Source organism: Carassius carassius, chromosome 47 (genome assembly GCF_963082965.1).
Source record: "Carassius carassius chromosome 47, fCarCar2.1, whole genome shotgun sequence".
In the NCBI taxonomy this organism is placed as follows: domain Eukaryota; kingdom Metazoa; phylum Chordata; class Actinopteri; order Cypriniformes; family Cyprinidae; genus Carassius; species Carassius carassius.
In genome coordinates, this window is record NC_081801.1 from 11,219,190 (window position 1) to 11,232,339 (window position 13,150).

Below are 13,150 nucleotides of genomic sequence, written 5' to 3' on the forward strand. Positions count from 1 at the left end.
CTTGGCAAGCATAAGAGACTAAAAAAAAAAGGTTTTTTACCAAACCCAAGCTTTTGAATGTCATCAAAATATCTAACAAAAATATATTTTATGAAAAATAGTTTTGTGCCATTATTTCTGTTACATGCTTTGTTTTTGTTTTCCCTGTGACCTAATTTTTGTTGTCTGATTAGTTATCTTGTTCACTTGGTGTCTTGTTAATTAACTCATTAGGTTCCTTTGTTTGCCAGTAGAGTGTGGTTGTATAGATGCTTGGTCTCCTGTTAGTTTACCATTAAAATTTGTTCCTAGTATTCTTCTTTGCTGTGTGCTTTGTTTAACTGCCGCATTCTGTATCCATTCCATTTTTATTTTTAATGTCAGGTTTTTTTTTTACTTTTGCAAAAGTATACTGTAGCATCTGCCTTCTTCACCACCATGACAGTTCTTCCTCCAACCCTCTGTCACCTCGTCATATGCTTTATTTTTTTCTTTTGTTACAAGACAGCAGTTTCATGACAGCTTGCCAAATCTATTTCATCAAGGTAATATGAACATGCAAACGTGAAATAAAAAGTGAATCCTGAAGAGAAGTGAAAAGGTTTGATGCAGCAGAATGATAAGCAACAGAATGTGCAACACAATACTGATTCCCTACAGTTATTATTATTTTTTAAAGTGCTTAATGATTTCAAAAGGTAAAGTAACATTAGTGAAACTTATTTGAATTTAAACTTGCACATTTGACTGCTGCAAAGAACCAAAAAAAAAAAAAACACACTTTATCCGTTGTGAGTGTCATGTGGAACCTTTATGGATGCTTAACTATGACACATACTGTAACAACCAGAGACATCCAATAAACGGTTAAAGTGTGTGTGGTTTTTTTTTGAAAGTTTATGATATTCTAGGCTTCTATCCACCCTTATATAGCTGTCAAGAACTGGCTCTGGTGCACAGTAAAGATAGGTATGTGTTTTTTTTTTAAATGTGCAGGGCTGTGCAATTTTAAGGGTTGAGACAATAATTCATTTTTGAAATAGGAGATAAAGTTATCCTGGTGTTTAGTTCATGCACATAACATAGCTCATAAATCATTTAATAATCATTCTCTAAATATTCCTGATAATCCGATGTCACCATCAAAAGCTCATTAAACAGTCCTCAACTCCTTTTGTACTTAGAGGTAAAATATTAGCGATAGCATCTGTCAATGCTTACCCCACAGAGACCAGTAAACATGATGGATCTGTCTGTATCTAAATCAGCAGTAACTTGAAAAATCAGTAGACTTTTGCCAGACAATAGCCAAATGGCGTGCCAGATAAAGCTAGCTGATAGGAGTGTAATACATAACAGTTATATAAACACAATAAAAAAAAGCAAGTAAAGCATATTTTTTATCCAACACAGCCCTTCAAGATTATGTTAAACACAAGAACTACAACAGACTCTCTCTCTTGCATTGCAGTGAATTGGTGTGGGAAATGAGAGGCAAAATGCATTTGTATAATTTCTATAATATTCTATATTGAGTAAAATGAAAGCTTGAGGACATTTGGAAGTTTGATTTTAATGTATTTTAATAAAATACTGGTGCTTATGCTTATAACACTGGTGGGATCAGGAAAGGCCAGAATTTGAGACATCTGAAGTGCAAAGGCCAACCAGAATACCTCTCTGATGAATACCTCTCCGATTTTGTGATATACAAAATTCTTAATCTTAGTACGCTTTTAATTGAAATCATAAATAAATGAAAATCAATTATATGTGTATTTGAAAACTAAATGTAACCAGTGTAACAGTGCAACCAATTAACAGGGCACAAATTGTTTTACAGATAGGCCTTTACAGTGATTATTTGTTGATTATATTTTACATTATATAATTATTCTACTTTTTGCTCACTTGAAAGGACAACAGTAAATGAAACAGAAAGAGATAGGCTGAACAAAGCTTTTCACTCTGCAGGCTGTCTTAAAAAAAATAAGAAGAATAAATATTTATGACCACTAGTTGACTCTTTCTTATCATTCTGCTCTTTACCTTAGTAAATGTTTAATCTTGTTTCAGAACTTTCCTGTGTTGACAGGTTATTATGAATAAGGGATGCTCAGAATGTTTTGGTTACACCTGATGAGAGGTTTGAGAGGTGGTGACAAACCTGCTGTATAAATCTTTTGTTGCAGCTGCAAGAAAAACTATTTCTGTGAGTATTGCTTCATATAGAGAGAATTGTTGACATAATGAATGTAATTTATAGAATTTTAAGAATTAATGAGTTGTATATGTTGACTAAAGATAAAATACGATAAAGTAAATTAAAATAAATATAACAATCTGTCAGAATTGGGTAAAAAAATAAAAAAGAGAGAGATGCTTTTAGGGATGCTTATTTATAGCACAACTTCTGAATGAAGGGGGTCAGCCAGTCATGACTTCTGAGGCTGCAAAAAATTCTGCCGTTTCATGAGTGCAACTCATTTTCAACTTTTTTTCAGTGAATTACAGTGCATTTGTCTCAAATCAGTAACACTAATGCACCAGTTTTTATTTTCATACAGCAAGAATTACTAAAGTGGTGTCCATAGGTTGCAGGTTGAAGTGCAAAAAAATCTTATGTAACTTCTGTCTGTACAGTGATAATATTATTTTTTTTGTTTGTTTGTTTTCAATGTGAGTCCAAGTGATTCTTGTACTTTGTCCTGTGCTGGCATGCTGCTTCTCATCCAGGGTGTGTCCCCCTTGACTCTTTTTATTCAGCAGTATTGTGCTTTTTGGCAAGGTTTTGATCATTTTTGTAACCAGTAGATTTTGTGCACACACTCAGCAAGTAGAGTAAATTAAAAAATAAAATAATAAAATAAAATAAATATCTATCAGCTATGACTTTGGAGGCTGTTCAAAATTCTAACGTGCCATTTTTATTTTAATTTAATTAATTTTTCAACTCCTCCTTTTTACATTTACATCTACATTCTTTACCCTATACATATTGGGGGAAAAAACTGAATTGTGATGACTTTGCACATTTAAAAAAGAAAATAAATAATTACATTGCATAAAATGACTTGTCTATTGTCTTGTTAATTATGCTGTTTATTCTGTTTCCAGGGCTAAAATTTAACAATGGGTAACAAGACACCTTCAAGAAGCCATTCAGGATGTCTTAACGAAATAAACAAAACAACAATATTCAAACAGGAACAGCCCCAAACCTGGTGTTGCTGTTGTGAAAAACAGGTGTCATACAGAATTCCAGCTCTCGTCTATCTCAGTGTCGACCAAACCTTCCTTGCCTTTGCTGAAAAGAGAAAAACATTAAGTGACACAAACGCAGAAGTGCTTGTGCTGAAAAGAGGAACATGGAAGGATGCCAAGAATCAAGAAGTTGAGGTACAAAATAATTAAATATTATCCATGACCGTTTTCTTAACAACTTAACTGTTTCAGTGATTCTTTACACAGCCAGGTACACTGTAAAAAGTTTAACTATTATTTACTCAATTTTATTGGTGAAACATTTTTACACTCAAAAAAATTGAGTAAATTTTAAAGCTGTGAAATCAATGAAATATACTGTTTGAATTGAGTAAATGCAAGTAAAAAAATTAAGTAAATCTGAGTAACTGCATCTTGTACATTAACAAATAAAATTGAGTAGAAATAATTGAACATTTAAACATTTAAAAACAATATTTATGAGTAATATTAACTGTTTTTATTAATGAGTAATATTAACTTTTTATTTTCTCTAAACCTTTGTAAAATAGTACTCCACACAACCACCAGTATACATGACATTGGCTTTTATTGTCAATGAGTACAGCAATACAGCACATTTTACACTGTATACAATATTGCCTACATTTAAACTCATTTAACAAACATTTTATAAGTAAAAATTAAATATTTAAAAAATTCAGGTAGCCTAATTCAAGTGTAATCAAATCAACCCAATATCCACCGGATCAGCGCTGGTCCTCGTGCCGGAGACGGACTCGCCTCTGCAGGTGAACTTTGAACTTCATACCGCCGTCCTGAGTTTCACTCACAGCCAAAAGATACTGCGAGTGACTGACATAACCTGCCAATAAACAAACAGTGACAGTTCTGAGGATATTTTATCATCCAAATGATAATAATTATATTTATTATCATTAGGAATGAAGTCAAGTGTTTAGGCAAAGCATTTCAATCATGCAAAAAGACAGACGCGACTCTCGTTTAGGTGTCGAATTACGCCTCTGTATGTTGTTTTGCATTAAATATGATTTAAAGCACAGTAAAGATTTTATAGATAAAATAAAACATACACAAACCTGAATTTCACAGAGGAAATGCACCAAATCTGCGACGCTGAGGAGAGAGCTGTTGTCTGGAGACTGGAGAGTTCAACTGCCTGCGCTCACTGACTCAACCAACCGTCGAGTTGTCGTAACGTCAGAGGGTGGGGGAGGGGTGCATTGTTTTAATTGAGTAAACTTACTCAAATTTTAAGAGTGTGTTAAATATATTAATAATATTGATTTGAATTAAGTAATATTTTTGTTTCTTGAAACAGATCAGTTTAATTCAACATTCTCAAATATTTTGATAGAAATTTCACAAATATATTAAAGGCCATGGTGCAGGTTAAACACCACTGTCGATTAATGGGTACATAAAGCAGTCAAGATATGTATATAAAGTTAGAAATGTCTCCAAAATGGTGTTAAAGTCCAGTTTTTGTAGTTTTTGGTTAGTAACGGTTATTTTTTACGCAATTCGGCGATGACGTCACATGAGGCAGCCGTGGTGGAACGTAGCCTCCTCAGCCTTGCTCAGCTACTAGAACTAGTTCTAACACTGACTATGGCGTCTAACTGGGATGAGGAAGAGGTGGCAAGACCCACAGTTAACATTTATGATGGCCCACAGCCATATAATTTCGAACCGTTTAGACGTGAGAGGGCGAATGAGGAAATACCGAGAGCCGATGGCCGTCAAAGACAAATAAATGCATGGTTAGAGGAGAATGACTGGAGAGTTGCTACCATTTAGAAACCCAGCAATGACTGGAGATAGTAGTCTATGAACAGCAGTGCATACAACAAACTTCTTTTTGCGTTCAGTGAATAGCATCGAGTGAAAGTCAACGTTCTCTTTATATCTAGTGAGAGTGATTATGTCGTTGGCTCAGATAAGTAAACTTAGTCAGACGATCTATAAATAGAAGGCATATTACATTTAATAATTACATTGAATAATCACCTAGTGTTTATTTATAAGCTTTTACCTCTTTCTCCGGTGAAAATGTTGTTTGCAAACGTATCTGACGCCGAGTAGGCTGGTCATGTCTTCAGTGTGATTATTGTTGATAGTGCTAAGCAGATGTAACGTGCCTTACGCAGCATCCTGGATTTGAGGCATGCTGCCTGAATCCGTTTGTGCTACACATAGCATACTCACACTTCAGGCAGGATCATGGTCCCCTTCAAGCCAGCACGCACGAGTATGTTCATGGTTTATGTTTACTTTACCAATCTTTTTACACGGAGTCCTTTGAACAACAGCTAATTGGTGTCAGGAGATGTGTTGCATACACAATAAACATGCATAAGAGACAGGCTTAAAATGACGTTTACAACTTACTTACAGAGTTTTAAACTTAAAAATCTTTCCTACTTATTCCTAGGCAATACCGGTACACTGCGTACAGACAGGCTATACGCTGGGCTTATGGAGTTTTAGGCAGGAGTATAAGGAAGCCTATACCCTCTTGTGTGGTTTCAACCATCAGACAAAAATTCCAAAGTGGTGACCAGACCTATCAGGGCTTTCAATGGCCTCGTTTGGATGAAAATGAATAAAAATAATTGCTTATTCTGTTGTGATCACCCAATTACCCTTAAAATGTTATAAAGTACACAGAACACACGGATTTTGATAAGAAAAAACTGTTTATTTGGCATTTCTTGTAATGGTTACTGAACATTTAAACATTTACTGAACAAAGACACAGGTTGGAAGTAAACAAATCTATATAAAAAAAATGGTTAGGCACAAAACCTACAAGGAACACTGATGAAGGGCTAGAACTGAAACGTTTGCACATTGTTTCTTTTGCCTGCAATATTGTGGTCTTACCTGAGGGTCAACTGATCTTTCTCTTTCACACACACACACACACACACACACACACACACACAGTGATGCATGCAAAAGCACATCAAGCAGACACACAGTGAGCCCAGACAACACCGCACACAGAGGTTGACAAGGCACAGGTAAAATGATTGGTAAATTATTTTTAATTACATACAACAAATTCCATGCAAATAACAGACAGAGGAGCAGACATGCAGCATGCAGGACCCCTTGAATGGGGTACAGCGACAATTATTGCCACAAAGACGAAAAAAAGTAATTTTGTGCAAAGTAAAACCAAAGCAACAGCACACAAAAAAACAAAACATGCAGCATGCAGGAAACCACCACCAAATGAGAGGACAGGGACAGAAGGAAAAAAAGATAAATACTTACAGCTAAATCATTGGACTTGTCTTTGAAAAAAAGAAAAGAAAAAAAAAAAGTGAAATTAGTTTTTTTTGTAGCGTGACTGCCGGGCTAGGTAGAGGCTGACGACCTCCTCCTTAGGAACCTGTTTGAAGGATTTGGCGATGGGGGCGGGTGCATCGGAGGACAAATTGGCACTAACCTCTCGAAGAGCTGCAGGTGATTTGGTGTAGCTTTCCCGAAGGGCCTTCATCAATGATGTTGCATAACCTGTAGACATAATAATAATAATAATGCTGTATAAAGATCATTGCCACTGTCATTCAAACTACAGTACACACAAAAAAAAAGAGCATTCAAAATGGTATATATTGGTTTTAAATTATCTCACTTGTGGTGGGGGTCACAAGTGTAAGGTGGCTCCTCATCAAACAAGTCCTCCTCATCCTCCTCATGCATCGGCTCTTCGGGCGCCCATGATAATTCACTGATGACAGAGGCATTATCATCTTCATCTGTCTGTTCTGGACTAGCGAGGGGAGTGGAGGTTTGTGGGCTAAATGACGTCTGTGTGCCCACACTGACCATCTTGGGCTTCAGGTTAACCTGCACAGCTGTGGAGAGGCAGTAAACATACCCAGACATGTGACAATTATGGCAAATCTAAGCGGCTATGTTTTGGTGTAGGCTATGTATTAATTTAATCAATGTGTATGGAAATGTCCTGCTTGCATAGATACTGGCAATGTTTTAGACAGAATATCTACCCCTTAAAATACCCAAGATTTATCGTGAGACCATCGGGGGGGCTTCAGATAACACTGTGTCTCAGCGTCAGAAGTGGAGGAGGGCAAGGGCTGATCCCCAGTATCGACACTCTCCACAGTGTCTACACTGTCCACGGTCTCCTGCTGTGAGACGTCTGTCAACATCTTGCGAAAACAAATATAAAAAAGGGTCAGCGAAATGCAAGGGTGTAGTGATGAAATAAGAGGTGGGTACACTATGAATACTTAGATCAGTGATTAGCAACCAAGGGTACACAAGCACATTGCAGGGGTACATGGAAACATTTAATCATTTATTTTCAACTTGGAAGTACTAAGAATTATTTACTTATCATCTTTGAAATGCCAAGACGATAAGTAAATATTCCCAGTCATTGCATAAGTTCATCAATAAATTGGGACGTGTGTGCTACAACTAGTTTCCCAGTGGAAACAATAACCTATGGCACAGCTGTACCAAAATCAAAACTGTGAGTGGGTGAGAAAAAGGCTAAGAGGGTACACAAGAGAAAAAACTTAGATTACAGTACAGTGGACCCTGATATGCGCTACTCAATGTTTTAAAAAATACATAAAAGACATTCAGAACATATTTGATGATGTTGAAGGTTACTGTTAAATGTTTACACCAATACTAGTGGTAATAGATGTCTAGAGTACATGTGGTGCATAAACTCTATGAGGTAGTGAATTTACTGAGAGGTAGCTAAACTCTGAAGTGAGAAGTGGATAAACTGTTTCTGACATTTCAGCGGTGGGTAAACTGCGTTTACTTGCGTTTAGTCCCCACTACAGCCCTGGCGACACGGTCACGGTCAAATATATGTGAAAGAGAACCGTAGCAGACTAACACAAAACGCAAACACACTATTGTGAAAGCCGCTTGATGATCATCACCACTGATCCAAACACTAGCCATGCAGCTTTCATGACGATATGGACATTTACTACAGGGCAATTTGGTTTTGGCTCATATTCGTGAATCACGAAATATGCTCTTCTAACGTCTGAGTGATCTTGTTTGTAGTGGAGGCTGTGTCAAAGGGAACATACACACAGAGCTAGCTAACACGCAACTTGTAAACATTAACGTTAGCATGATGCTTACCGTGGCAATAGCTCGCTTGCGGCAGACGGTGGTGTCTCTTGACCTCGGGACAGGGCAAGCAGAGAGGTTTGGATTCACAGACGGCACGGCGGTAGGAATTTTCTCATTCTTTAAACCAAGTGCGACCATCTTGGCGTCCCCTGAGTGGTAATCCTCCTCGTTGAAATGCGCGCTGCATATTCTCGAGTAGGCGGTGACAGAGCTAGCTGAAAAATCTGCCCGCCTAATCTTGACAAATTGCACCCAGCTTCGGAAGATCCCTTTGTCCTTAGGGAAACAATGGACCCTATGTCCAGTTTTGCTGGAGTTCTTGCACCCGGCACAAACACAGCGATACACCATTTTATCTATTTATTATCTACTCTTTCTCTAAGCTATCTGTTATGCTATGCTATCTCTCACTATCTATCTATTTTATGTTATGTTATTCTATCTATCTATCTATCTATCTATCTATCTATCTATCTATCTATCTATCTGTCTATCTGTCTGTCTGTCTGTCTGTCTGTCTGTCTATTTACTTATATATCTGACACTGTCACTCTTTCACTAGCTGCTACTCTCACTACTCGTCTCACTCTCTCTCAATGGCGGGCTTTCGTCTGCTAGCTAGTGCCTCATGTGACGTCATGGAATGCATGCGGGAGAAATAAGAATCATCGCTAACCGCTAAAATATCACCTACTTTTCCTTATTATATTTCTTTTTTGTAATACTTTACAACATCAAATACAATGGATAACTGTTTAAATGTTTATTACCAACTAGAAAAGTGTAAAAAAAAAAAAAAAAAAAAACCTGCACCATGGCCTTTAAGTATATTATAAAGAAATAATTGGTTAGTCAAATACTAAATAATTTTTTTGAAAACAACTTAAATATATCTGTAAATTTTAGATAAAACGAACTGTTGGATTTTTACTCAATTATTTTGGTATGTTTAACTCAAACAATCAAGTACACGATATTCAGAGATTTTATTAAGTTAATAAAGTTAAAAATTTCTGTAATATTTACTAAGCCACAGAATTATTTTTTACAGTGTATGAACACAGTCATTATGCTTTTATATTTCAGTGGGACAGTGGGCATCAGGTGCTCTCTTCGGCTTGTCTACCAAACCACCGCAGCATGAATCCATGTCCGGTCTATGAAAGAGAATCCAAGACCCTCTTTCTGTTTTTTGTTTGTGTTCATACTCGAGTCTCTGAATATGAACAAATACGGACAAACAAGAGCCAGGGACGACTTTGTTATGTTACCAGTACAGATGCTGGCAAAACCTGGAGCCATACTAGACTTGACAGCAGATGTTATCGGTGAGAAGAAAGAATGGGCTCCATTTGCTGTTGGACCAGGACATGGTTTTCAAATGAAGAGCGGAAGACTGATTATATGCTTATCGGTACACAGGCAAACCTGATTGCACATCATGATGTTGCTTATCGCTTTGCTGTTTCACGCCTTATGCCTTAGCATTCTACAGTGATGATCAAGGAATCACATGGAAGGTGGGGAACCAAATGGATGTTGAGTCGTGTGAGTGTCAGATGGCTGAGATCATTGACGAGAAAGGTATGAGTACTCTGTACTGCAATGCCTGAACCCGCCTTGGCTACAGAACGGAGGCGCTAAGCTACAACTCTGGAGAGGATTTTAGCACAGTTTTATCCCCAAACAAGCTGATAGAGACTGGAAAGGGATGCCAAGGGAGTGTGTTGAGTTTTCTAGAACAGAGTAATCCTCCAAAGACATGGTTGCTCTATTCTCATCCGTCCAATCCAAAAAACAGAGTAGATCTTGGTGTCTACTTGAATAAAACCTCAGTGGATTCCTCAGGGTGGCCAGATGCACCTTCAATGATATTGCATCATGGTCCCAGTGCGTATGCAGATCTGGTAGAGCATGAACCTGGACGCTTTGCTTGTCTCATGGAGTGTGGAAAGGAACATGAGAATGAAGAAATAGCCTTTTTGCTGTTCGAACTCCCTGTGAAAAAGCTGTAAAAGGTGTTAATTTTATTGTAGTGGTAGTCCCTGCAAATGAATAAAATACATCTAATCACAACAAATCCATATTTTCTCTGTTTTTGTAGCTGAAAACTGCTTCTATAAATACTGATTTGGAAAATGGGATTTATATGGAACCAAACAAACGCATTATATATACAGATAATTAGAATAATAGTCATTATCAGATATTTACAAGGTATGTATTATATATAATTATTGAACAGATCTATTGAACAGAAGATTACACATTAAATTTATATAATAGACAATCTGATGAATATATGGATTTATATCTCTGATTAACCCTAAATGTAACTGCTTTCGGTGCATTTGCGGCAGAGGTATTTAAATAAACTTTCAAATAACATGAACATGGTGTTTCCTTATTTTAAAAAGTTATAAATATCTCATATTGATATTCTGCTGTGCAGAACTTATTGATTTGTTTAATATTTTTTTCCCTATAAAAAAGGCAGTTAGATTAGAGTCTTGCTGTACTAAAATCTAGCATTTTAAACTGTATGCATGTGTAGAAAACACTAGCATTTAAAAACATCTGTTTCTCATGAGATACGTGCTGTACCACGTCCAAAGGTCAGTGGAAAAACCTTTCCCACCCAAAGGAAGTATCTGATGATAACATACCTTGGAGTCCTGCCTGGAATACAGAGGCTTCACAATTCTGTCTGCCCATAACAATAGTAGTGTGTACAGTATGTTTCACTTAACAAACCACAGCCCTACCTGCTTTACTCCTATCTGAACAACTGCCTTCTATACTACTATCACTAACTCTTTTGTTTCTCCATACTTCCATCTAGTTATTTAAGTCCATATCTTCATTCCCTCTCTCATCGTTACCATCACTACTTCCTTCCTACAGATCAGCTTGTACTCCAGGTGTAGAAGTTAACAGGCACCAAGGATCTTAGCTATTTCTGCTATTAGAATTTGTGGCATATTTGGGCGAATTAAAGGCTTTTATTACTGTTAACAGTTTAGTTGTACCTATACTGTATTAAAACATTGTATTAATAAATATACAGAGTTTGTGCTTTTTAATGTATACCACTGTCTTGTCTTCATTCATTGAGAAACATATTTTTCAGAGAAAGGTTTTCAGTTAGGGTACAAAACACTTAATGTGCAATTTAGTGCAAATATGCTAATGTTCTGGGCTATTCTGCATTTCTGTAAATACTATATGTTTATTACCACACCTCCACGCTAATTGTTAAATGTAAGACCTAGATATAGAATAAATTGTATCAGATATAAGACAAATGATCAAATTATGCTTTTCTATATGTTTGTCTAATGGTTACAAAATGTTAAAAATATATATTTAAAAAATGTGAGAATAAAAACTCTCCAGGAGTTTGCAGCACAGACACGATTTGTTACATCTTCGAAAGCAGGACAAAGTACAGGCTCTCATGCCTCTTGTCCAAAAGGTAATTTTTTGCACTTGTTTGAATAATGTTTTTGTTGTTTTGTCTTTTAAAGATATTGCTTGAGATTCCAATTATCAAATCAAATGAAGTGAAGTGAAATTTGCCAACAAATAATTTTAGACATTTTCTTAGAATTATCTAATATTAAAAATATTTTAGCTATTTTGCAATTACTTTCGGTCAGTTATTAAGAGGATGCATAAAGTCAGTTGTAGTAACTCAGAATTAAAAAAATTTAACAACTAAATGATAAAGTGCAATTTACTAAGTTTATTTCAAACAACATTTAAGTTGAGCTAACTAATTTAACATTTCCTGCCACTTGGAATTTCTTAGTTGTATTTACTTACACAGCAATCTAATTTACTTTCTAAACCATGCAAACTGATTGTCTTAAAAAAAAAAAAACATCAAACGTCCATTATAAAGGGTCAGTTTAACACTTCACAAATAAATTTTCAGACAATATGGAGAAAATGCAAAAATGAAACCAAATATTCATTTTACCATTTTTTTTTACAGCTACTTCACATTTTCTTTCCTTTTTTAAATTTTACATTTGCTAAATTGTGACTTCAGAAAGATCATTTGAATTAATAAAATCTAATCTATTTTCTATTTTTCCATTTCTTTTTTCTTTTTTTTTTTTTATCTTACATTTGCGCTGTGGACTGTACCATAAACCAACTGTACCATAATTGTGGCGAGTGGGGTGGGGCCAAGGGACGTGGGAACAAGGAGTGAGGCCGGCAATGATTGGGAAATCAGTGACACCTGCGACCCACTGCTGGTCTCGAGTTCCACGTAGGAGATGGAAGGATATAAAACTGGAGCGACGACAGTGAAGGAAGAGAGAGGACCAGGCCTGGGCTTTTAGTTGTGTTTTGATTTTATTTTGTGCGCATCAGTCGTCCGTGAGGGGCTGGTGCGCTGTTTTGTGTTTTTTTTTGTAATTATTAAAATGTTATTTTGATTGTCTGCCGGTTCCCGCCTCCTTCTTCCCGATGATTATTAAGGTTTATCGTTACAGTGGTGCCGAAACCCGGGAGAAGGAGCGACGCGCTGCTGAAGATCCCTCGCCGCTGTGGGGAATCCGCGGTGCCACAGAGCAGGCGAGGAGGATGCCGCCATGGACACTCGAGGCGGTGGGCTGAAGCGAGTTGCCGGGGATGGGCGAGCTCGCTGCCGACCGCCCGCGATATGGAGGGGCGGCTGCCGTCCGTGAGGGAGCGGAGGAGTCGGCGCCTGAACGGGGAGGAGCAGGGAACGGGGGACTCCTGCCGGCTGCCCAAAACCGGAGGAGCCGTC

At 37.0% G+C, this 13,150-nt stretch overlaps 1 protein-coding gene across 1 annotated transcript; it reads left to right on the forward strand.

The window, feature by feature from the left end:
• The first annotated feature begins 2,128 nt into the window (after positions 1 to 2,128).
• Positions 2,129 to 11,487, forward strand: neu3.3 (sialidase 3 (membrane sialidase), tandem duplicate 3). The gene is given in 5 exon segments (XM_059542412.1): positions 2,129 to 2,191; positions 3,097 to 3,378; positions 9,454 to 9,662; positions 9,664 to 9,768; positions 9,770 to 11,487. Coding segments are annotated over 4 exon segments (1,194 nt in total). The 5' UTR covers positions 2,129 to 2,191; positions 3,097 to 3,111; the 3' UTR covers positions 10,383 to 11,487.
• Positions 11,488 to 13,150: the final 1,663 nt, after the last annotated feature.